General features: G+C 40.6%; 1 protein-coding gene across 1 annotated transcript in view; it reads left to right on the top strand.

The window, feature by feature from the left end:
* The first annotated feature begins 1,682 nt into the window (after positions 1 to 1,682).
* The window catches only part of LOC122621589 (neuroligin-3), a 33,470-nt gene continuing 9,992 nt past the window's right edge, over positions 1,683 to 25,160 (top strand). Inside the window, exons 1-3 of the mRNA XM_043799506.1 lie at positions 1,683 to 1,918; positions 3,170 to 4,059; positions 10,451 to 10,614. Of these exons, the coding sequence (XP_043655441.1) occupies positions 3,416 to 4,059; positions 10,451 to 10,614 (808 nt within the window). The 5' untranslated portion in view covers positions 1,683 to 1,918; positions 3,170 to 3,415. The remainder of the gene's footprint in view (positions 1,919 to 3,169; positions 4,060 to 10,450; positions 10,615 to 25,160) is intronic.

Here is a 25,160-nt window from a genome sequence, read left to right as displayed (position 1 = left end):
AGACAAATTAATGACCCTTGGACCGGGTGAAATAGCTGAAGCTGAGGATGCGGATGCGAGTGCGGATGCGGATGCTCCGCCTAGCTGGCGCGGAATTTATGGAGCAAAGAGCTCAGAAAAAGTTGCGGCAGGGCGGAAATTGCGGCCAGTTGGAAAGTCAAGAGACTACTTCTTGCGTTTGCTGGAGATGTAATTCCCCGACCGACTTACCATGATAAAACGTTTTCCATAGCAATTCCATGGGCCGCTTATCGCGTTTTGATTTTTAATTAAAGCAAAAGTATTTCACAAACTGGAATTTTGTTTCGTTTATTCGCAATTAAATTAGGCAAACAACATGAACACTCTCGAATCCAATTATCTCTTCGAGAAGCGAGATACAAATTACAAATGTGAATAAAGTCGTTCCAAATACTTGTATACAAATTTCAACTTTTGACAACTTTTTGTTTTAAGTCCAAAAGTTCGTTAAGAATTTTTGGGAAAGAATCAGCAAAGTTAGAGATGTTTTTCCTGTCATGTAATAAGGCGGCATTATTGTGAATATTGTGCACACAGAGATTTTGAGTGCGTTTGGGCTGAATCTTAGTTAGACTTCCTTCACTTATACTCAAAAAGCGAGAAAGTAAGCGGGGAACGGAAATGTGAAAGCTGTTGGTCGAATAAATGGATATTTGTATATTTCCCACACTGCTTAACATAAGGATTCCACCGCAGTGTGACGGGCTCTCAACTCATTCACAATAGCAAAATAAAACAAAGCGCCTGTGCAACAGTGCGTATGATTTACAATGTTTACCAGGGAGTGGGCTGGAGTGAAGTTAAGTAAAGTCACTGCTGCTGCGGACAACTTGATGATGTTATTTGTTGAGCAAACTAAGGAACTCGCACTCTAAAATCCCTTCTGGTCTCCCCCTGTTTACTTATGTGACTTTCCCGGTCCTGGCCTGGGGGAAATTATGTGCGGAAATGTATTCGAAGCCAGCGGTATGATTTGATGGAATGTGGGAATAACTGAATTTCCAGGAATACAATTAATTCAACTAGTGAGCCGAGGATTATGGGCGAGGCGGCAGCCGGGTCTAATTACTTTGCTAATGATCTGCATAATAATTTACTTACACTTGAGGGCATCATATAATTAAAATTTTCCACCAGCTCCAAGTCAGTGATTCCATTAATACCCTGCAGATAAGTCGCTCGCCCTATGGGAATAATTGTACTTTGGTTTCGGAGTGCTTTTTTGAATTATTATCATTATCATTAGTTAATCTAAAAATTTGAGATTAAATAAGATTAAAATAACTAAGGCACTATTATTTTTTGGAATGGGTTTTTCGCATTTTATAAAAACAAAAGTAATAGAAGTATTCTTCAACGCTGTATAGTACAGTATATTTTCTAGATAGTAAGGCAAAGTGTTTAGCTTCCAAATACGCAAATGGCTCGTGCCGGATAATTACTACGCATTGCTTAAGTGCCACATGGGATGGAATGAAAGGTCTAATAAAGTTTGCCATCTCTCTGATCTGATTGCAGCATAATCCGCGATGGAAGGACGCCAACTAGAGCCCCATAAGCAGTCGGCCAGTGTCCTGTGTTCCTTCTCACAATCCTGTTCATCGCTGAGTAACTGAACGTCTCCGTGGAGAATGTCAGCTTGCATGACAATTGTAGCGTGCCGGCATTCAGAAAACGCAGCAGCAGGAGCAGCAGCAGGAGCAGCAACAGCAGACGACGCGGCTGAGCGAGCAGTACGTGGAGGGATTCTCAAGAAGGAGCGGGAGTAGGACGAAGAGGACGCGCTGCGGCAGGAGCAAGGACATCCCACATCCAACATTCAACGCACATGCACGACAGGAGGGCTTAGCACCTGCACTCGAGCCGCAGACAGCAGAAGAGCCAACGCACGGAATAAGTAAGTGCCAGCTGAATAAAAATGCCCTTCTTCGTCCCAAAAAAATACGGTTTCTGGGGTAAAAAGGCGACTGGGATCACGCGCACTGCTGCTTTGCGGCTTATAAGACCGTGGAGCACCTTACTGACGCCATAAGTAGAACTGAAAAAAAAGGAAGGAATTACTCCTCGTGGAAAATACGATTTAAGCAGAACTAAAGTTATAACTGAATGTTTCCAATAAAATATATTAAGAATATTTTTGCAATTATTAATTCTACGATATTTGTTAAAAACACTTTAACACATTCAATATATCTCTTTTACTATATAAAAGAAATATATTGCTTAAAACGTTCCAAAAATGACCCCAAACCAATCGGTTAAGAAGCCTTACGCCAGTTCCGTTAATGGGCCGCCCACATTACCCTTTTTCCTATTTTAAATTGTTGATCCAATGACCGAATGTCAGTCAGGCAATGAAAAGGCTCCAGCTTTGTTCCCTGCACCAATAGCCTCCATCGGCCACTCCCTAGTCATTCCACGTAGGCATTCCCCTTGTGTTGTCAGGGGTCTCGGTTCTGCCTGCCTGCCTGCGAGACTGACATGTCTGGCATATGCAAAATGCCAAATGTCCTGGCCACCCAACCCAGCCCATTCCCTGCCACCCCATCCTCAAAACCCCTTCGTATGGATTTTGTTCTTGTCAACTACAACAAGGGCAAGGACACTACACCGAGTGCAAACAAGGTGATGCTCCAGCTGGCAAACATACCAAAAAACAAGAGAGAACGCTATAGTCGAGTTTCCCGAACATCCGATACCCGTTACTCAGCTATTGGAAGTGCGAACAGTGGGCAGGGGACTTTTACCAATTTCGTGAGCCTTTCTATTAAGAGGCAAATGCCCCAGTAAGATTACTAAACGACAGAAAGGACAACAAGAAATGGTTCAAGGAACACACTTCACTGAATTGCCTGGAAGAGAGCACCAGAGCCGATGTACAGATTTTTAAATTTAAACACATTTTAGAAGTGGACCTATTAATATACATACATAGCGAGTTTCCTTCTACTGAACTCACTAAATTAAAAATTCGCATTTAATTTGTATATCTGCTCGTTGCTTCACAAATTTTCAATTCATTGTTGAATTAATGAACTTCTGCTCGTGGTTGTGTGATCCATAAACATTTTCCGATAAGCAGTAGATCCCTTGAATAATTGTCTCCAAACGTACTAATTTAAACCAAAAACTTGTTTTTTCATTCCAGTTGTCTATAACTTCCATTAAATATTTTGCACAAACCATGTTGTAAAGTAAAATTGTATACGGGAAGCAAAAAGTGAGAATACTTGCTGAAACAAGCAAAGCGGAAACCAGGCCACGCCACAAACAGCTACTTGTGGTCAATTATACAAGAGCGGAGCGGAAAAAAAGATAAAACACCAGTCGGACATTAAGTTGTCGAAAAAATACCGACAACATTGCGACGTGGCCATTTTGACCAATAATAATAATGGTTATGCTGCTCTCGAATCGACAACTCCCGCCATCAGCAGCAACGAGAACGCGGCGGAAAGTGCCGCCCACGGCGAGGAGGTCGGGGTGGGCGTGGTCATCCCTGCTAATTCTGGTCGTCCTGGACATATATATATCTGGATGCTCGGCTGCCGGCATAAGTTATAGCAGCAACAGCGGCAACCTGAGCACTTCGCAAAAGAGTCCCTCGTCGGTGAATAATGGCGGACTCGTGCTGATCGGTTCCAGCAGTGCCACTTCCAGTTCCGTACCCTCATTATCCCTCACTTCATCATCGTCGGCGGGCTTGTCGTCCCCCGGCAGCAGCTCATCCTCCTCCTCATCTTCCACGAGCACCAGCGGATCCAATGGCAACCGCAGTGGAAGACCCACAAGCAATAACAGCAACTCGAACTCGAACTACAGCCCGAACCATGATCAATTACCCGCCCAGCTCTCGTCGCGGATTATCAACACACGCAATGGCGCCATATCGGGCGTAATTGTCCAATTAGACGGAAGGCACTTGGATCCGGTGGAGGCGTACCGAGGAATACCCTACGCCTCGCCGCCGGTCGGCAATTTGAGATTCATGCCGCCCGTCTCCGCGGCCATGTGGTCAGGTGTCAAAAAGGCGGACAGGTGAGTCGGCTCTACGCATTTTGTCGCGGGATATCAGGGCATACCATTAAACTGGATTCGATTAAATTATTTCCGTACACCCCAGACACTGTTTTAAATATTTGTTTGCAGGGCAAAAAACAGCACAATAACATGTACATATTTCATTAGGAACGATAGTGCTTTGTGTTTAAAAAAGTTTTTTATTAAACATTATGTAAAAAGTCTATATAGAGAGGACTATAAGAGGAAACTTACCCTTGTTATATAAACACGAGTAAATAATATGCTTTTACCCCAATTTTTTTTAAGAAATTGGTACATTTCCTTTCGTTAAATCGGTCGCAGACATGGAGATGTCAGTACCATAAAAAACTTTCTACAGTATTTATCAAAAAACGCAAATAGTCAATCTAATTTCATTAGGAAAAGCACGATCCGTCGTTTTAATAATTTAATAAATTTCCTGAGTTCTGCCGAGTTCCACCATCTGACAAAAGGCTTTGTCCATCTAAAAGCACTAAATCATCTCCCAAAAGGGTTGAGTTTGATTTGCCTTTCGAGTGCATAAAATGATCAAAGTGCCATAAGTCAAGGGCTGAAATCGCCAACTCTCTCAAGAGGACCAAACAATTGTCACCTCAATTAACTGACTCATTATTGAGTCAAGTGCGCAGGCGGCGGTCCGAAAATACTGAAGGCCAAGTGTAACTGAAAGTAATGAAAATAATGGAAAATGCTACAACCCGTGCCCGGCCGTCGACAACAATGGACATAACGATAATGGCTTCTGAAAATAAGGAATGAAAAAATGCGGAAAACGCAAGTCAAAGGTCAACTTAGTCGGCCGACTTCCTCGCGGAATATCTCGCAAATTAAATATTTACGCCGTCCCCGGCAGCAAACAGCGCTACGGGAAAGCAGCAGCTACACAGCGGCATCTAATTTACAAATGCTCCCGAGTGGCAAATCATTATTCACAAAGATGCCCAGAGATATTCGCAGCCCCCTTACTTTCCATTGTTGTAAAAAAGGGAAGCGAACTGGGGCCGTCAAGCAGCAAAAGTTTTTCCCCTTTTCACGGACTCCACCCCCCACAATGCCAATGAAAACGGGCCGAGAAATCACTACGGCACACAGTGCGCCCCGGCAAATAAAATATAATTTTTCAAGTTTAACAAAGAACAGCACCTGCGGCCCGCAGCAGACAGATGATTCTCGCATTTTCGCGTTCTCGAATTTCCCCGCCAATGTTTGGGTAATTCAAGGCCTCCTCCGCCGCATCATCTTCGCTTTTCCGGATAGGTGAACGGCTTTATTTGTCAGGCCGCCTTGTTGACAGCGGGGTCAGCGGCAGAGGGAGCCAATAAAACGGCTTGAGTAATGGTCGGGAGATTTTTCAGCACGTCAGCGTAATAAAGTTGTCCATAGGCAGTTGGCACAATAGGTCATTAGACTGATTTTGGGAAATGTATACCGCTTAGGATACCAAGTAGATTTTGTTACGTGGTTTAGCTTGTGTTTCCATTTTAGTTCTGTGGTTAAACTTTTTTGGACCTTTGATTTGCTTTTTAGTTTTCCTGATACGTCGACGAGGCAAACAAACAATGTAATTTTTGGGCTCAACTGCTTGCATATTTCTGTGCTTTCAACTAAAGTTTGCCCTGAATTTCAACATTTCCAACAAGAATCTAACGTTGCAAAGGCTACATACCTTTCCACCACAAGTTACTCGTCAACTTTCATCGGCCCCATTGCAAAAATTATTTCCCGCAACCACAAAAAATGGAGGCAACGCAGCAAATAAATAAAAAAAGAGAACAGAGAAAATTATGTCCCCACATATTCCTAGCCCGGCAAAGGCAGCAGCTGTTCATGGCTTTGACAAGCCACGCGTGTCACCACCAAGCCACCCGGGTACCCACTCTAGCCCCCTACACCCGCACACCCACTTTTCCAACCTCATCCACGCATTTACCGCCTCAACGTCTTTAATAAAAATGAAATAAATTCCGCCAGCCACTTTGCACTTTGGTGCTGTTGTTCCAACGGCTGCACACTGGTCCTGGCCGCTGCCTGAGGCGTAAGGATTATGAAAAACAAGCGGATTAGTGGCCAACCTCTCCTGACCAGGTTCCATGTTCCAGGTTCCAGGTTCCAGGTTCCAGGTTCCAGGGTCCCAGGTTCTGGCTCATAAACGGAGTGTAAAAATCGCAATAAACTGGCGAGTTTTATGCATGACGCCAAAGTTTTTAATAAAGACGAAAGTAAAAGCTTGACGCAAAAACGCTAAGTGGAGGAACTCAAGTTAACGATTTTCCTAATAAAAAAGCGCATTAATGAATGGCGGGCAGGAGGTGCGGTGAGGACCACCACAAGAACCATCAGAAAATGCGTGCAGCAGTTCGTGAGGCATCTCTTTCGCGCCGGCAAACAGAAGCTTGCTACGTCATTAAAAACGTTAATTCCAATTTGAGGCTCAAGAGCAAGTGGTAACCGCAAGGATGCGGAGGGTTAAGGGCCGAGGGCGGAGGTGGGAAGACATCTCCAGAACATCAGCCGCATAAATTTCCGAATGACTCGGCGGCGGCGGCGGTACAAACTGTTGCCCGTTTTAAATGAAATTGCGAAAATTCATTTTAAATTGGATTTTATTTAATTTGACTGAGGCAAGAAAGCTTTACGCCCGCCCGAGGGAGATTGTCCGGGAAGGTGTGAGTTCCAGGGCCTGCGACTCCGACTGAGTCTGTGTCGCCAGCCAATCTAATTTGTGTGCACGGTCGGAGGGATGGAAAAATCAGGATGAGGACGACAACCTTCTGGCCCGTTGGCCACAGGTAAAATTAATCTATTTTACTTGACGTGGCCGCAATGTCGCGTATAATTTTATGCGATCCGGTGCCCTTCATTCATCACCTGCCCGCCCATTTCATTATAGCCTGCACTGAAAATACTGAAAAAACCCAATACTGAACCAAACATGTAAAACTTTAAAACACATAAAGGCACGTCAATGTGTCTTCATTAAAGCTCATTAGGATTATCTTATATTTTAGTCAATCCAAAGATATACGAGTCCAAAACAGTTAAAATTATTAAATGGGCCAATATTTAAAATTTTTGTACATTTTTCTCGCGGTGTGTGCGTGTATTTTTCTGCATGGCTAAGATTATGCTTTTGTTTGATGTATTCAAGCCGAAATCGCCAGCGGATCTGGCAGGGCTGGTGTCCTGGCTACCATTTACTTACCACAAAGCGTGAGCACTCCTCCTCCGCAAAAGTACGCCATTATATCCCCAAAGCCCTGACCCTTAAAGCTTTGTCTGCTCTTGAGTCTCTTTCCCCTACATGCAGATTATCCTGGCCTTCCACTCAAATGTACACAAAACTGGAGCATTTGGGGCGAGCTTTGCTTTATGTTTTGTTTGTGAATTCCAAACTGCATGTATTTCGGAATAACACAGAGGAATGGAAGGAGCCATGGCTATAACCTTGTTTACTTGGACCGCGTGCTTTGTCTACCGAGCAGTTTCTCACTGGCCAGGGTCACAATCTTCAAATTGTTTGCTCGAATTTCGCAGATATCTGTTTGTCGCAGATAATCTACCTGGAAAGCAGGTGCTGTCCGAGCAAAGCAATGCGATATTGGTTATTAGTCAGCAGGCAAATATGTTTAAGATGTTCAGTTGTGCTACAACAAAAATGTAACAGTATTCGCAGACTTATAGTATTTTGCTAAATGTCTATTAAACAAATGAACCAGATATGTAGTCCGGCATTTCAAAAGAAAGTGCCAGTATTTTAATTATATATACGAGCCCAAGCCACTATTAATTCGAACAGCATGTTTTTTTGCAGTGCGTAATGTGCAACACACGATATTTATGTTCCTATTACAGATTAGGAATACCAATATATATATACTATACTATACTATACATCCATACATATATACTATTCTATATACTATTGAAAATATCGTGAGTTGAAGAAACAAAATCATGCTGTTCGAATTAATAGTGGTTTGGGCTAGTACATGGTATTTGGTCAATTTCAAAAGTGCCACCAAACCTGAAATAATAAAGCAATGTTCCTAATAGAGAAGTGAAAATTCCTTTTGAAAACTTTGTTCAGTTTCGAAAAGCAATCCAAAGGTATTTACCTACTTTTATCACGTATCATCTCAGTAAAAGGAAAATAGTAAAGCATAAGATGGCTCTAAAGTAAACTGCTCCACCGGGAAACATGATTATTCGCCCCTCCAGCTGTCTGTAAAATCTACAAGTAATTATCAAGTTTTTAATGCCCTGCCATTTGCAAATGCAGCATCGATGGCGGGAAGAACTCACCCTGACCTTAATTGCGGCACCCGCTTTATTAGCGCCACTCAACCACTCCCCTCCAGCAGTCTACATGTTTAACCCACCTGCACCACCCGTATTCGATGCCACCACCCGTTCTTATCTGCGAAAGTTCAGCGGTTGCAAAGTGGCATAAACAAGATCGCTTGCCACTTGAGAAGTGTGCGCCATTCGTTTGCCAGGGGGGCAACATTAAAAAGGCAAAATGTGGCTTTTATGACCTCGAACTGGGGAGGATGGAGCGGGATTTCGTTACCTGTACCCTGGACCATTGGCAACCACTGGCAGCCACTGGCAGTCACTACAACTACGCGAGAGTTGCCGTAAAAACTTTTCACTTTCATTATTTTTAATATTTTTTGCTCATCCAAGCTGCTCCAGCTCCCTTTCGTGTGGCTGCAGGGTTCCGAGGTTGACACCATGTTCATTACATTAAAAAAAGGCGAAGGGAAAATGGATCCCGAAAATGAAACTTTTATTACCTGCCTTATTGTTTTGCCATAAAATTAATGATTATTATGGCAATCGCACGGCCACCACAAGCGTCCATTAACTGGCGACCCACTGAGGGTCAGTTCCAAGTAGATTCCCAATTTTCGGCGAGGCGTTTGGAATGCCATAAAAACCAAAAATTAAATATACTCGCCATGGTAAACAAAAATCAGAGTGGGCGGTAATAACAAAGATAAAAGGGCAACGGCAACGGTGAAATAAAGTTAAGGAAATTAAATAAAATAAATTCTCGTTTCGCAATGTCATTAATGTTAATGCATTTTGGGATGACTGGAAGAGGAAGCCTCATAATGCGCAGCCAGCCGGGGGAATGGAGGACGTACTCTCTCTTAAATGCTCCTATTGATTTTCGCTTTATGACAATTTGATGGCCAACAGGAGTTGCGGCGGTTAATGAGTTAAGCCGCCTACTTTAAGGGATCTCAGCGCTCAACTGCAAATTAGGAGAAACTCTGACGGCCACAAAGGCTTGATGAATGGAGTGGAGGGCTTTCACGATACAAATCGGATCGGCCTTAATGCATTAGTGGCCACAGTTTCCCTTTCGTTCGTTTCCCAATCCTTTACGGGCCTGTACTGACACATATCTACTGCTGGCAACATACATTTGAGCGTAAATTTACCTAGGCATCATGTCGTTCCCGATGGATCGATGGAACACAGGTGGGTTCAACTTGGCAGAATGTGTATAACTCTTCCATTTATAGATCAGATTAAAAACAAATAATAGCACTGCCAGCTAAATACGGATGGCAGAACCCAATTCCCGGAACACTGGTGAAAAATATATATTTTTAATAGAACCATATTTGTTATTTTGATGATGTTTTATTCGAATTTTTCGGCGAATATTAGTTAAATATTCTCCTTTTTTAAGTTGAAAAACTAAAAGTTATACTAAGTTTCCTGACATTACTGAATACGCTAATTTTGTTTCGGTGTATTCCCAATCCCATCAGATTCATAAATGAGTGCAAGGCCAAAAAAAGAGTGCGCTTCTGGCATTTGCATGGCCTGTCTGTGGAAATAGAGGGAGGAAATTAGTAAATTGCACAAGTGCACACACAAAGGGAGATTTGTCAAGGAGGAAAATCGAACGATAAGAGCCAAATCGAAAACCAATTTACCAAGATCGAAAATAAGTCTCGGCCTAAAAGAGGAAAATGCAGAAGCAAAGAAATGGAAAGGGGACAATTTCACAAAAACAAATTAAAGCGCAAACTTTGCGTTCAAATCAAAAAGCTCTTACGGCCAAAAGACAATCACAATGTTGACTTCGGTTTGGCCTCTCTTCAAGTCATTACAAACGCCCCTGAAAAAAATCCCTCAAAGATTACACAATTCCGGCAAATTAATCTATTTATAACGACATTCGAGGCCGGGCATAAAAATAAGCCTATTTACCAAAAACTTTTTTGCTTGTATTTTTATAGAAATTTTTCGGGGTGAGGAAACCTTTTTAACAACAAGCAAAATGCCATGAAGGAAAGTTTCTCCTTTGACAAGCTCGCCACTCAAATCTTTTTCGATTTTGCAGATTCAGCCCGGTTTGCCCGCAAAGATTGCCGGACATTCACAACGAGACGGCGGCCCTGGAACGGATGCCCAAGGGCAGACTAGAGTATCTGAAGAGATTGCTGCCCTATCTGCAGAATCAATCAGAGGACTGCCTCTATCTAAATATTTATGTGCCCATACAAGGTGAGTGCGGGGCGAACGGGGTTTTGGCTAACACCAAATAAGTGTGCTATATTTTTTTTTGCACCCAGCTAAAACCGAGAAAAATGACATGACCATGACCATGTCGGGGGACTGAGTCTTGTTTATTTAGCACTTTGCAAGGCATTTGAATAAATTGGCAGCCAGCTGGTCGGGGGAAACTCGCCCCAATTTTTCTTTCCTCCGTTAATCCCTAAGGCCAACGCCAGAAAAGGGTCAGCGTTGGTAAAGTTTAAAATATCTTTTTTTTGGATTTTTCTTACAAGGGTTTTAATATTTTTTTTGTGCTTGTGCTGCACGCAAACAGACAAATGCTTGAGCATTTTTCAAATTCCGAAAAAAATACGCTAAGCCGAGAAGAAGGTTCAAGGTCCCGAATGCAAAGTGGCCAAATTTATGCCTAAAAGAATGTCTGGTCCTTTCTGAAGAAAATCCAAAGCGATTTGCCACATTTGTCCGCAGCTGTTTTGCTTTTTGAGCGGAAAAAGCGTGAAAGTAGTTGGGGATCCATTAAATTTCATCTTATAAATTGAGTTCAGTATGGTCTAAAATGGCCCCGGGAGACTTCACTTAACTCAGTCAGTTTTCACTTTCAAGTACAAGTTTGGTTGAATTTTTTGCTTAACGCACTAAAACTTTTAACTTTCCATTAAAATATCAATTTATTTGTCAATTTTTGGCAGTAAGAAAATGTTGCTGGATTGAAAATACCTTTATAATCCCACAGCCTTTGAATCCCTGAAGTTCGAGATTTGTGTTATATTTATGAAACAGAAAGGCAGGAAAGGCTGGCACTAGCTATCTGGTATTCGGATTAATCGACTGAATATGAATATTTTTTTTAATTTCACATCTTTTCATAACAGCTAGAGAAAATCGATCAAAGCGTCCCCTCTTGTTGAATCCGAATGCTCTTTAAATATTCAGTTCTTTTTGTATCGATCTGTCTGGATGTCTATACGTCAGTCTGCCAGTCAACTTCAGCTGGCCATTGGGAAATGCAACGGCAGCAAACTCCAACGAAGCCGCCGCCGTTTGACAGGGTAGTAAATTACATTTTAATTAAAACCCAAAGGAGCACTGGCCGTGGGGAATCCGGACGTGTAACTGGGACTTAATGGGAACCATCAGCGGCATTCACTTATCTCATCTAACTGAGCCAACTGGGCCAACTACTGAGCCAACTCTGGCAACTCAAATAGCGCGGCACCTGTCAGCAGGGGAGTCGAAGACTGCACTGCGAATCGAAGTAAATTTGATTGTCTATCAGCGCGTTAAGAGCTAAATTTAATATACTGCTCGACGGCAATGGAGTTTCAGCCGCAGAGCGACTGCTTCAGTCTGTCAGGCAGTTCCTCACCAAGACAGTCGTCTATCATTTGAAGAGACAGTTGCCTTGATTTCGCCGCTGGCTTTCAATTAACTTACAGTTTGCCGGGGCGTATACTTAATGTATTTGCTGAGCTCCCCCCTCCGAATGAAATTTAGATATATTTTCATAGCTTTTTGACATTTGTAGTTGCAACGTAATTCAAGATTGTATAATAGTGCCTCTTGTTTCCAATTTTGATTAGTTTACTTTTTAGCATGTACGAGTAAAGAAATAGAAAATATAGTTCTTCTAAAAAATAAATATTTCATATATGCCAGCTTTTAAATGATGTTTTTATTAGTTATTTAAGTTTTATTATTTATTATTATTTAATGATTTCGGACCGCCCATAGATATACAGCTAAGCCCCACAGACTCTTGCATTGGGAGTGTCCAATTAAATGAATTTATGTTGGTATAACAACGGTTCACTTTTTCGGCTAGCCGATCAGGAAGATGTCGTCTTGTCTCGGCATTAAAAATGAATAAAAGTAAATACCTATAGAATAAATAAAGATTCACTCAAGTATGAAGGAATTTACATTTTACCTGTAATTTGTCTTCGACAGCAGATGGCAGAAAAGGTCTCTTGTCGATGAAGGCGTGCCAACCCTGCTGAATTGCAAGAGTTTTTATTTTTCTCATTTATTTCTTTGGAAAATTATGATAAATTGTTTGCGCCGAAACTTGAGACGCGGACCTAAATTGAATTGGAAAATGTGTACGTTTTTCGAGTGCACTGATCATCTTCAAGGGCAGCTAATTGAACGAGCAATTTGTAGGGGGCAAGCGCCAGTAGAAGGGAAAATTAAATGTCTGGTTTTGATAATTGGATAAGCAGTGACTGAAAAACAGGACAACTTTTTGCGCAAAGCAAAGGCAGCAGACATAAGGACATACTTACAAGGGATAACAAACTCATCCAATCAAGGACCTTGGGCATTTCATAATAAATCGTTTAAAAAGGAGAAAATAAAACCGGAATATGTAAATTTTGTACAGTTTATCCTAATGAGCTGAAGCCTCCATTTTTTGCCTGGGGTTGCCCAACTGTCAGGTGGGCACCGAGAGGAATAAGTCATTTTATATTTTTGTGGGTGATTTGTGAGTTAGGCACAGAAAGGTGATACAAAGCCGAGCTAAATTGATAATGGAATATTGATGGGAAAGATAGGTGAATATTAAAAAAAATACAATACAAGCCACGCTTACATGGCCACACAGTAAAATAAGGCAAAAAATTTATTTCCGAAAAATAATGCATACTATTGCCACAGATTATACCGCAAAACATTTAGAGCCTTAAAGGTGATCTTACTTCACTGCTGAATGTCAAAAGGATGAAAGATTGTGCAGCTCTTTTTGTGTGATGCCCGAGCTCCCTCAATTTCCGAATATGAATTTGCTGCGTTATTATCCTCAACACACACAGAAGCACAGACGCATAAGCACATAAATCTCTTGTGCCTTTTTGGTAGCTACTTTTTGAGCTCCGTCCACGGGATTCGACGAGCCGGAATTCGGGACTCTGGACTCGGATGGATATGCAGCTAGTTTAATCTACTTGGACATGACAATAAAATTTATATCATCTTAGCTCTTCTCTGCTTTGGACCGCTGCTTAGTGAAGTCCTTTCTCGCCTCTGTGGCTTTTATTTCCTCCATGCCATCGCCACTGCTTTTGCCTGCGTCTTGCTCCTGGACCTGCTCTTCATTTGTGCCCTTTCCCATCGCATCGCATCTCGTCTTATTTTATTTTATTTGCTGCCTTTTTACGGCATTATTGTTGTTGCCGTGTCCCTTTTAAGTCCTTGGCTTGTTCTCGCTGAGAAAAGCGTAGAAGGAAAATGTAAAAAAAATAAACATACAAATGCCACATTAAGCATGATTTGCCGCTTTTCCAGGCAAAAGTCCATTGGGCTTTTTATTCCCCTACAACCGTGCCCCTCCGGGCTTTGAACCCTCATCTGGTCTGCTCGTTCGTGTGTAGATTTCAAGTTTATCAGCTGCTTGAATGTTGGCCATATTTTGTGCTTAACTGACTTTTGTTTGCCCACTGAGAAATGGCCTATATCCCCTAAATCGGGGATTGGTGAAAAATGAATGTCATAATTTCTAATCTCTAGCATTTCCATGTGATTAAGCTCTTAAAGGCTCACTTAATAGCGCATTATGAGGGCTTTCTTGCCCATTGGCCAATTGATAAATGTATTCTTGACCTGTGTATATATGAAAATAGAAACAGTTGCATCCATATTTTAAATAAATCCATCGCAGCAATGTCTGCTGAATTCATAATGAAATATTTCCTTTGTGTCTATGGGTTCGATAATAGTTTTCAATAAGCGAATCGACCGTTGCCAAAAACTTCTTTGATTGCGTTAACCAGAAAATAAACAAATATCTATCATGAGCACTGTAAAAATATCCTTAATATGTAACTCTCGATTCAAAGAACCAACAACTCAAAAACAAATAATGTAAATGTACGGAATAAATTAAAACCTAAAGAACGATTTTAGGGAAACCTTTATTTTCTGTGTACAGATTTTCATTATAACCAATCCTCTTCTTATCCCCTAACCAATCAAATTGGAAGATCGCAGCCCTTTGAATATACATTATTAATGAGACAAGGGTCGTGAAAGGGGATGGGAGATTGATGTGTGCCCGAGTGCGTGCCACATTCCACACGCAAACGGCGGCACAAATCAGTCGGTCCCGAAAGCGGAACCGGAAATCGAAACGAGAGCCGCGTGGTGCGTGTTCCTGGTCTCACACGGAAATGAAGTTCTTTTCAACTTTTTTCGTCTGAGCACTGCCGATATAAGAGTTATGCATATGAATTCCAACAATAGAGGCAAGACCCCTTTCTTTTACACAGTAGCCGAATTAACACGGAATAAAGCGACCAAAGGAAAATAAACTGTAGAGTTGAAAAAAGCAAAGAAAAACAAGTAAACTTTTTACTTTGTCTGCTTCCCGTAAACTTTGCACAAGAGTTGCAGCTGGATGTGATTGTCGGTGGGGAAGTGAATCGGGTCAGACAAAGACCAGAATGAGGTTACTTTTCTCATTTTCTTACGCCAGACACAATTGCCAAACGCAACAAGGGGGAGTAGGAAACGGAAAATTTCGAAATTACATTTATTATTTCCCCAGCCCCTGCGTACCATTTAGTGTCAAGTTCTCAAAGATTTCCATCAGCATTTGCATGTCTTAAAGCAAGCGGACTCCTGAAACTTGAATCTGCCATTTACGGAACTGAAATTTTGAGGATTCTGATACACTTCATGACTAACAAACTTCTAAAATACTAATTTAAAAGTAATTTTAATTGCAAACTTGAGAAGTTTATACAAAAATTACAGCTGAGTTTTTAAATTCGCGTTGAATATAAACGGTACTTTGGCAGGAGATTAACGACTAAGAGCAACAAATTAGCATTTTTATTTTTTTAATTATACAAAAAAAATTAATTGTATACAAACACAAGCTCTTCTCTTTTGACTAATTTATATTATTTTTGGTATGATAAAGTGTTTTAAGGTAATTTTATATTAAAAAATCTACCTACTATTATGGTGTATCCGATACAACAGTTTCGAAGTACAGTTTCAGTTTGTAAAGCTTTCCAATTAAACCATTCTTGCATCTAGTCCGCTAGTCGGCCTACAATCAGGGCTTAAACAAGAACCCGCAAATCGATTTCCATCAGGGGATTCCCACGACATAAGTACATACATCAAATCGCTCATTTTGCGCAACTCCTTCGTCGAGACAGATAGTCACTCGTCCTTTGGGATTGTGTCTGCGTTTGTGTTGCTGATTGTATTTGCTGCTTGCGATTGCAATTTCCTAGGCTATGCCAACATACTAGTATACAAGTATACAAGCTTCTACAATAACTCTGGAATAACTACCTTCAAGTGACGATAGAAGCCATAAATATGAGCAGAAAAAAGCGGCTGACAGAAAAGGGGCTTCTGAAACTTTTGTCAACTCTGTGTTATAAACGAAGCGCTTGACTACATATTGACTTTAACTGAAAGCGTTTATGTTGATTGTGTATGTGTCGCCGTGACTCTTTACACTGGAGAAATCTTTTTCACTTTTTTTATACATTACATTTACACATTAAAGCACACAAAGCGTAACAAATTACGAGTTTTTGTAAAGTTTCAATTATTATGTTGTTTTGTTTTTATCTGAAATGTAATTGAGTCAGAATTGCCTGCTTAGGTAGTTTCCTTAAATTTTTTTTTGTGCAGATGCGTTCTGCTCATGGGCTTGCGTATTTGGTTGTGTGAACGTGGAGCGCTATCAATAAATCTACAATATGTATGAAACGCAAAGTTTCTGCTGATGGCCGCCATTTGTGTATAAATGTGCTCGTGTGTGTGACATTTTTCCACTTTCCTTCTGTCATTTACAGTTATGAAACAATGTCGCATGACACTTCTGGCATTTTTTCGTTTTCGGATATACCATAATCTTTTCCGTTGCAGTTGTTAAACACTGTGTACGTGGAAGGATAATACTTGTTCGCTAGATAGGCTTTTCTAATTTCATAAAATATTGTCTGAACCAAAAAAGAAACAGGTAAGCCTGCAAAATCAATGATGGGTTAATTCGGTAATAGAAGTGTACATGAAAATTTTCGAAGCACAGGATGTTATAATTTTGTATTTAACAGAAAATTTAAAAGTTAATTTAAAGCTATGGGTTTTTGTAGAGCACTTGATATTCGATGATATGTCGGATTTTATATATTTATATTCCCCTTTTATACAAATTTAAATATTCAATATTGACACAGAAAATTGCGCTTTTAAAGCGCCAACCATATTTATAACGCCGCAGGAATAAGCCCAGACTCCACCCAAAACCACCTTGTAAAATGTGTATTTTTGTTTTTCCATCCCGGGGTCACTCACACAAAGTTTCCCATGTACACACAGCCAATCACACGCATACACTGTAAGGGCCGTGGAACACTCAAAGCCAACGTATAAAATATGCATGAAAAATTTGTCACATCCCGGGAAAATGGTCGAAGTGAGTTCACCTTTTCAATGGCCACTTGACCCTCGAAAGTGAGCTATACATGTAGCAAGAACCCAAGGCATTGAATTTAAATTGCGCATTAAATGTGACCAACAGAATTTGAGCATTTTAGTGTGTGCGGTCATTTCCCAAGAAATTGATAAGTCAAAGTTCATAATTGGCTTCTTACGCCTCCAACTTGTCCGGGGGTCAGTTTGGAAGGCTTTTCAGAAAAAGGAATACTTTTCCAGACAGAATAAGGAGTGTGTGGCCAAATTGAAATGGAAAATGTGCAAGTCCAAGCAAATAGAACATGCAAATGGCACCCAGTCCGTTGAAATAAAGCGGAAAGTAACTTTCATTGCATGCACTTGAAGCATTTTCCCCAAGACATTTCCTCGAAGGTCCTTTCTGAATTTCTATTTTACTTCCATGTGTTCGTGCACTTAGCGTGTCATAGTCTAATTATAGGGCGTTATACTGACTGCCATTTTGCATGCTAGCAGTGCATTAGACACATAGCCACGAATTTGTAGCGGCATGTTTGCAAACACACAAAAATCTGAGCTGTTGGCTTCAGTCGACCGAGTAAGTGAACAGTTGACTTACGTATTTTGGGTATTTGCCTAATTTGTGCAACAAAAAATGTCCTAAGACTTCCACCCCTCTTTGCATTGCAAACTGCCAACTGCATGCCAAGTAATCCTAAGTTTAAGTGAAAACTAAATTCCTTTTTGATAGCTTTGCGGGTAATCAAAAGATTGGTGTAAATGAACCTTTAGGTCTGTGTTCTTTATAATTTACATAGGCTCAAATCAAATTTTGCGTTTTCTTTACAAAACCTTTAGAGGCCGCCAAGGTTTCTAATTGATTAGTCTTCGATGAAATCATCAAGTCATGGCGTGGTTTTAAAAAAACTTAAATCTCACATCCTTGCATTATAAATTCCATGAACTGCCTTTGAATTGATTTAATCGATTGCATAATCAAACTTAACTGTTAAAACGTTTTCAGAGATTTCGCTTCATGATTCCAGGAAACACGCACTAAATTGCCTACAAAAATACTCTCCATTGCCACTCAAAGTCTCAAAAACACGTCCAGCCGGCCAGATATCACACCACACATTGTCATTTATTACCTCCCACACACTTGACTGCCTAACTGCTACACGAGCGAATATAATATTTCATTATAAATTACACACGACTTACGTCAATTTGTTTTCGGTGGCCAAACAAAAGTGAAGTTCGGCAGGACGGCAGCATCCCATAAGTAAGCCATCGCGCACACACTTACGCACAACATATGACGGCTCAGTTTATTAGACAGCAAAAACGGAAGTGGCCATAATTTACTAACGAAGCCATAAGAAGAAAATGGCCAGGCAAACAACAGAAAGAATGGCAACCGTAAAAGGAAATTTATCAATCAAAGATGGCAGGAAAAACGGGAAAGAGGGGAAGAGGGGAAGAACACTCTCGAATAGTTGTAGCAATAGACATAAATTTGCTACAACAGGCAGATCGAACTACTTGATGGCCATTAATATTTTGACAATTTCTCGCCATATCTAGCGGATATTGATGATGCCGACGATGGATGAGTTTTTGTGCTTATTTGTTTATAACACATACGTCATGTTAGTTATTGATGAGCTTGCCATGTGCAGGCCATCAATTATGTGCGGACTTTTCCCCATGGATGGCACAAGGCACAAGGCACACGGAGTCGTTAAAATGCAGCATAAAATGCGAATAAGAAAGCCCGAGTGTAAATAGGGTGCACATTATGCATTCGCCCTGCAGTCCCGGCACAATGTATGACACATTTACGGGGCTGCAACAAATGCAGAAAAGTAAGCGCGTTCGAGAACTGTGCACAAAATGTAACTGGAACGCAATTATGTGGCAGATTCCACATAAATTGCTATTGGTCCGGTGGAAAATCAGGAAAGGAAAACTGTTAAGGTGGCGAAGCACTTGCTTCGATTTCAAAACGACTTCCAACCAATTTCTTTTTGCCATTTTTTCCCAGTCCGCAATTTTCTTAAGCAGTTTTACGCCTGAACGCTGACATAATGTTGTTAACCGATAATACGTTGAAATTGAAAAGGGTATGGAAACGGAAAGAAAAGGGAGCTGGTAAGCGAACGCGGACCCAGCACAGCAGGACTTGCAGTCATAGTCAGCGGCAAAGCCACACAAAATCTCTCACGACAAATTGCATATTTCAATTTGCAACAACATTCAGGGCCAGGAGCCACATCGAGTCTCCCTTCTGGTCCAGACATTTTCTTGCGCCCTTCCAACCCCCTTATCTTCCGGTTGCAGCTCGACACTTTGGGAAAATACCCACCTAATTTAAATAATAAAAGCCGTGGTTTTATAGGACGCTGGCATGGAATTTCGGTTTCGAAACAATAGATTGGAAGCCTCTTACTCTTGGAATCCGATTCCTTTGTATCTTTTATCGAGGCAAAATTTCTTGAAAATGATCCATACACATGTATAAGTCATGCTGAAATGGAACGTATTTCCATTCTGTTTAAATTTTCATTTTTGTATTACTGTAAAATTTTTCCGCGCTGTGCAACGCATTTAAGGGCTTTCGTTTTTACCCACAATTCTTTTTTAGAAGTCATGTGTCTGCCGCATATTGGTTTCGTTAGAATGCAGTCTCACTTGAGCACTCGTATGCAAAACGCCGGCTGGCTGGCTTAAGCCGGAGTTAAGCTGATGCAAGGGTTAAGCGGTAGAATGCATTAAGATTAAGTGGCCGGGTTCTGTTTCTGGCCGCATCCCAGGCAGCCATCGCAGGATCGCCTTCTCTGGCCTGCAAAACCATTTATTACGTATACGCCGGGTGTATCGCTGGCTCACATTAAGCTCCTACATGAGTTTAACTATCTCGCAAATGGCAGCTGGAGCTACTTGGGCCAACAGGTGATGGGCTAATTGCATCGTTAAAGAAACCCGAAAGGCCAATGATTTCCACCAGTAACATTTTAGATGACATTTAGAAAGAAATTATCGTACACGCCTGGATTTTCCCTTTTGCGGCACGGCAAATATGAGCAAATATCGGGAGGATCTCCCACAATGCGTTTTGAGTGAATGTGTCCGGAGGCATCATAATATTTTACATTTTTATGAAGTGCCAGACGCTGCCACAGGGCCAAGGCAATAAAAATCGTATTTTGTGGGTTGTAAAAGTTCAGCAAAAAGTGAAAAAAGAGCATATCAAGCGCTGTGCCAGCAACATTTTCCATTTGCATTTGACTCGTTTTGGTTCGTCTTCGCAGAGTTTTCCCTTATTTTTTCTTTTAATGATTTATCGGCATTTAAGTGTGGCGTGGGCCAAGTGACGCATCGTAAAGTTTTCCACTCTCTGTGTTCGCCTAATTTAATGCAACAATTTTTTCTTCACACGCCTGCCACTGGGTTTTCCTCAGCTTCCCCACATTCCCCACTTTCCTGAAGCATTTTCCAGTCGCATTTTCCGTGTGCTCCTCCCATTCATTTCGGGCTTATCAGCAAGGAAGCAAAGGGCATTTGTGTGGGTGAGCGGAGCTCGTGTGTGTTTGGGTGTTGTGTACATGAATGTAAATTGAGTTTTGGCGGGCAAAGTACTTTGTAATTTATGGCGTGCAATGTGCGTAAGGAGTCACGTGATAACTTCATACTTTCCCGCTCTCACAGACGCATTAATATTTCTTTTCTGAGCTTTTATGTTTTTTATTTATGAGTGCTTAGCCGCATTTTGCATGACGAAATCATAATTTCATCTCCCCTTCGTTTTTTGACATTTGCTTTGTTTCCTGCGGTTGGTTCCATCTAATATATTCGCAAAGTACGTGCAATATTTTAAATGCCAAGAATTCATCCGTTGGGTTTATTAACAATATAGAGCCACAGATTACTCGAGATTATATGGGTCATTTAGGTTGGAAGTGAAAGCTTCTCTCCAGCTGCGTACAGAATTTAAACTCTAACATTTTCAACTCGCCTTGGAACTATTCGAAAACTTTCTTTTCATACAATTTGTGAAAGTTGCCACACCGAGAACTTGAAGTTTAAATGACTTTTTGCATTTACGAGTATATTTGCCTACTCACTCGTGTCATTTGAGACAAATACTAAGTGGAAAATCAAGTTTCTGCGAATGACCACAGGAACTTTAATTGGTATTTAACCAATGGATTTTTTGCAAATACATTTTAGCAAAACATTTTCTTGTTTTCCGCAGCATAACCTGAAATTCCAATTTATATCTTATCTGCCAACTGAATTATTGTTTGTGTAATCTACCAACATCACTTAATACCTATAATACTGGCAACAGTTTAACAAGTTTTTTAAAACTACAGGACGCGACAGAAAAAGTCTGAAAAAATATCGAAAAAATATTCAACCAGTTTCATTCATTTGTACCAGCTAAAAGTTTCGCAGACTAGAAAACATAAAAATGGGACGGAAAGAAAAACTTAGGCGAAAGTAATAAACTACGAAACCGAAAATGCACTCGCCACCTGAAGCCAGAAGGACGGGAAAAATAGCTTTGGGAAAGCTTCGGTTCAGGAGTTAAGGGGACCAGCAGCTTGGCCATAAAGTGCAAAATGTCGAAAAAATAATGATAGAAAAGGAAAACTTACGTGACCGTAACTGTGTCACCTGGATAACTCAAAGCCCGGCGAAACATTTCCACGGGCCGAAAGCCCAATGAACCTTAAATTGAAGACCCAGCGACTCTGAAATTTATTAAATCGATAAAGACTGGAAACAAAAAGCACGAACAACTCTGACGGAAAATAAACTGATGAAGATGATTTTTTTTAAATGCACTCTAAACGGAGCTTGTGGCAGCAAAAAATTAGAGAAATTTCTTAAATACAGCAAACAACGAGTCTACACAAGTGCATTTGTAAAATACTCGTATGTATTAAACACCCGATGAAGACCTGAATTTTTATTTTAGTTTTCTGAAGCAATATATTTCGAGAGCCCAGCTACATAATGCCCCTTGACCAGAATTTGCTGTACTTGAATGAATGCACTTGGTGTATAACAATGGACGACACTAAACTTGAAGCTCAACGAAATGAAATTTTCTCGCTAGAACTACGATATACCGAAATGAACTAGATTTTTGCAGCATCTTCCATCGAACCCAAGTAGCATTGTTTGGGGAGCAGGAAATGAAAGGGTTTATATAAGTTTGGAAAAAGTCTAAAAACTACGACGACAATGCGGCTGCCAGCAGGCCAAGCAAAATGAGTTGAGGATATTGATTTCACCTAGTTTTTGGTTGCCTGGAGGCTGTTTTCCTACACAGTTTCCCCTCCGTCTTCTGTTTTGGTCTACCACTTTTTTTGTTCATTGATTTTGTTTTGGGTGTAAAAATGTGGTGTAAAATGGGTGTAAAACAAGCAATTCAATATTTTGTGCGCATACTTCAGAATGAATTTCAATAGCACCAACTTTATTATCAACAAATTGTTCTTCATTTTCGGTGTGTCAACTAAGCTTTGTTTACGAAAAATGTGAAAAAAAATTTGACACACAATTATTAGGGACAGGTTTTTACAGGTTAAGAAATATTAAACAAATTTAATATGGATTTTAATTTAAAATTAAGAAGTAGAAACGAGTATGTAGAAGATTCCATTAAAGTATCCCATATCAAGTGGCAACATTTGAATTTAACAACCATGGAAGTCAAATTTGCAAATAAACAAATAGCATTATGAATACTTTATTCATTACTCCTCTCTGCGAGTTCAAAAATTAAATCCTGTCATACGCTTTTATCTTTTCGCCAGTTGCCTTATGCATGTGAGTGCTGATTTAGCAGAGTCAATCACATAGTTTCATTTATTCAGACACTGTCAGAAATTTTTCGCACATTTGGCACATGCCACAAATTTGATTAAATGTATGCCAGTCAAAATAACACTGCTCCGAAAGACGGCAACTCCCAGCGGCAACTTTCAGTCCAGACTGCCTGAAAAGTTGACTTCCTAGTTGTGATTTGCCGGTCGCAAATAAATGCGACTGACTGAATGGCAGCCCGAGCTCAGCGTGAGCATGTAAATTAAAACATGTTCAACTTATTAACAAGCCCGACAGTGGGCCCCGAAAGTCGCATTAGTTTTCCGGCAACACAGATTTGTAGACGAGTTTCTACAAAATATTTACATTTGCCAGAATTATGCGGAGCAAACTTTTTGCCAAGCACCCAGCAAAACTATTGTACAACTTTTTTAAGGCGTGCAGTTGTAGGCGGTTCCTGCTAAACTTATGTCTGACTGCGATCTGTTGGTGCACAGAGACTTTTAAAGTTAAGCTACAGGTTATTTTAAAATGTTTCAATTGGTATTTCAATTGAAAAAAGGCAAATAAAATTAAATGTCAAGAAAAGTTAATACATTGTTTAAATTAAACTCTTGCTTTTTCTGAATATAAAACGAGATATGTGATTTCAACTTTCGATCCATTACGCTTGTACGCTCTATACAAATTTGTCATTGGTTGTCGCAATGTGAAATAAAGTTTTTTGAAAGAAATGCTGCTAGCTTTCAGCAGGTCTAATAAACAACCATTTTCCAAACTCTTGCTTTGCTTTTCTCAGTGCACTATATGTGTGCTGACTTCTTCTGGAGGGCAGTCATAAAAGTTTAATTCCTTTCTCTCTGGTTGTTGTAAGTAGCATCCCCCGGGGCCTACAACTTGCAGAAAACGCCGCCATTTTTGTTGAAATGACAACAAAAGTTTTCTGGCCGGGTTTTTGTGCGGGTGGTCGGAAGTTTTGGAGACAAGTTTTAAATGCTGTTTGCATGTTACGTGGCTTCCCCTTCGCCCCTCGTTTTGGGAAGAACCTTTCTGGCCTCAAATTACTGTAATGACTGGGGGCTTTGAGTTTTTGCGGCCTTCAAGGAATTTATAGCTTGTTACATTTAAAAAGTTCCTTAGAACTAATACAGAAATTTGTATTAATGTTACGGGGTAATTTGCTGAAATAAAATTCCACATTCTGCATATGCAAATTATTTAAACGCTTAAGTACGATGTACTTTAAGAGCTTTTTAACTTAATTTAAGGAGTCAATGTAAAGATAAAGATAAACACATTATCTAATGGGAGAAACTATTTAATTAGACGCCACGTTTCTTTAGAATGCATAATTAGAGCATTTGGGAACCACTTACAAATAAACAAATACTTTGTGTGGTCTAAGCTTATTGCAGTTTTAATGTTAAGGAGAGAAAATGAGGACGTCACCTTAATAGCCCATAGTAATTTAGAACGTTTATTGTCGGAATTGGCATGGATCAAAATTTTAAAGTCATTAAAAATAGCAAATAGCTTTTTGTATTTCGGAGAAAATCATTGAATTAGCTGGAAATGTGAGAATTGTGACACCGCAGTGACATCAAGGCGAGAAAATTTTTCACACATATTGACTTTGGTTTCCATTTCGTGGCACGTTAACACACAAGCACTGTTTAGCAGTGGGTTTTGGCCAGGTTTCAATAGGTATCTATCTATATGTGATGTGGATCCGCCTCAATTCTTTGCACGAGGTCCACACACGTGCCACGAGTCAGTCTTTGTTCGCGCTATTTATAAAAGTCACTGACACAGTAACTTGCTTTTCTCCTTTGGCCTTTATGTGGTGCTCGTTTCGCCACTTCTTCTAACTCTTGGTAGCAAAACCTCCCATAACATCCATATACCAAACCCAAACCCCAACGCCTCCTCAACTCTTTTTCCGCTTTGATAAGCAGCTTCTTTTGTTCCAGCGAGGAACTTTCTATGTGGGCAGCAGGCGAGAAACCCGTGCTCATATTGCTTTTGTTATCCTTGTTGTTGGGGCTTTTGTTCGGTGGGTGGCGACTGGTGGGTGGTCCGAAGGTGGGGGTGGGGCGACTTTGCCCGATGTTGACTAGCTCAGATACAAGCGTGTACTCAGATACATGCGATATGTATCTACCAAAGATGCAGCTGCACAAACTATTCTTTCCTCGTCGTTTCCTTCTTTCCAAAGATAAATTTATGTTTGCATTTTGCGAGCGATTTCGTGTTCTCTGCTTCAAAGTGGGTGAAGTTTT

The sequence above is a fragment of the Drosophila teissieri genome, chromosome 3R (genome assembly GCF_016746235.2).
Source record: "Drosophila teissieri strain GT53w chromosome 3R, Prin_Dtei_1.1, whole genome shotgun sequence".
Taxonomy (NCBI): Eukaryota; Metazoa; Arthropoda; class Insecta; order Diptera; family Drosophilidae; genus Drosophila; species Drosophila teissieri.
Note: the sequence above shows the minus strand (reverse complement) of the source record. Positions and strands in the feature narration are given on the sequence as shown.